The sequence below is a fragment of the Charadrius vociferus genome, unplaced genomic scaffold (genome assembly GCF_000708025.1).
Source record: "Charadrius vociferus isolate BGI_N301 unplaced genomic scaffold, ASM70802v2 scaffold1429, whole genome shotgun sequence".
In the NCBI taxonomy this organism is placed as follows: domain Eukaryota; kingdom Metazoa; phylum Chordata; class Aves; order Charadriiformes; family Charadriidae; genus Charadrius; species Charadrius vociferus.
The window spans coordinates 70,548-71,541 of NW_009650164.1; the positions used below are offsets into that span (position 1 = coordinate 70,548).

Genomic DNA, 994 nt, shown 5'->3' on the forward strand with positions numbered 1-994 from the left:
AGATGATGGCAGGGGTCGGGATGCTGCTGGGTTTGGGGATGTCAGGGGTCGGGATGCTGCTGGGTTTGGGGATGTCAGGGGTCGGGATGCTGCTGGGTTTGGGGATGTCAGGGGTCGGGATGCTGCTGGGTGTGGGGATGTCAGGGGTCGGGATGCTGCTGGGTTTGGGGACATCAGGGGTCCCCTGGGGACACCTGGGTGCCAAGTGCTGGGGTGCAGCATGACCTCTGCTTCAGCCAAAGCCCCAAAAAGCAGAAGTCACCTCATCAGCTCCTCATTGCCTATGAACACCACTCCCGCCCCCCACCGGATCCTGTCCGCCCCCGACCCCGGACACACAGGGCTCCGTGGGGCAACACCAGTGGCAGAGACGCCAGGGCGGCTCAGCACATGCAGCACCTGTGGGCGACATCTCTTCCCCTGTACCAGGTCGCCAGAGGGGGTGGGTGGGTGATGCCCACGCACGGGGTGGTCCCTGCCATGGCCGGGGGGGTGTGTGATGCTGCAGCATCCAGAGTGACCGACAAACCTCCCACCCCTGCCTTGGCTACGTGGGGAGGGAGCTCAGGCCATTTACCCTGCTGCCCGTGGGCACTGAGCCAGCTGATAACCCCCCCCTAAAAAAAAAACCACCCCAAAACACCACAAGAGCAAGCTCAAAGTGAGCTTTGCCTACAAAGCCACGCCACGGCACCGGGAGAGGCTCTCCGAAGGGGTCAGATCCTTGCCAGGCACTCCCCACCACAGCCTTTGGCATCATCGCCCATGGCTCTGCCCCACGGCATCCCCCCGCCCCGGATGGCCGCAGCGAGCCCCCCGTCCCTTGCCATGCCCCCGGCAGAGGTGGCGCAGCACACAGAGCGGCGGAAGAAGGCAAAACCATGCGGTGACCTTACTTCTCACAGTTGGCGTGGGCCGAATGCTCCTGAAATGCTTGTTTTTCCGCCGCAGGGCCATCTTGTACTGCGGGGAGAGAGGGACGGTGGCAGCTCCG

The 994-nt window shown here is 63.9% G+C and overlaps 1 protein-coding gene across 1 annotated transcript in view; it reads right to left on the reverse strand.

Moving 5' to 3' along the window:
* RLTPR (RGD motif, leucine rich repeats, tropomodulin domain and proline-rich containing) overlaps positions 1 to 994 on the reverse strand; it is a gene marked incomplete at its 3' end in the record, with an annotated part of 22,431 nt that overhangs the window by 4,589 nt on the left and 16,848 nt on the right. Inside the window, exon 29 of the mRNA XM_009892403.1 lies at positions 904 to 963. Coding sequence (XP_009890705.1) covers positions 904 to 963 — 60 coding nt within the window. The remainder of the gene's footprint in view (positions 1 to 903; positions 964 to 994) is intronic.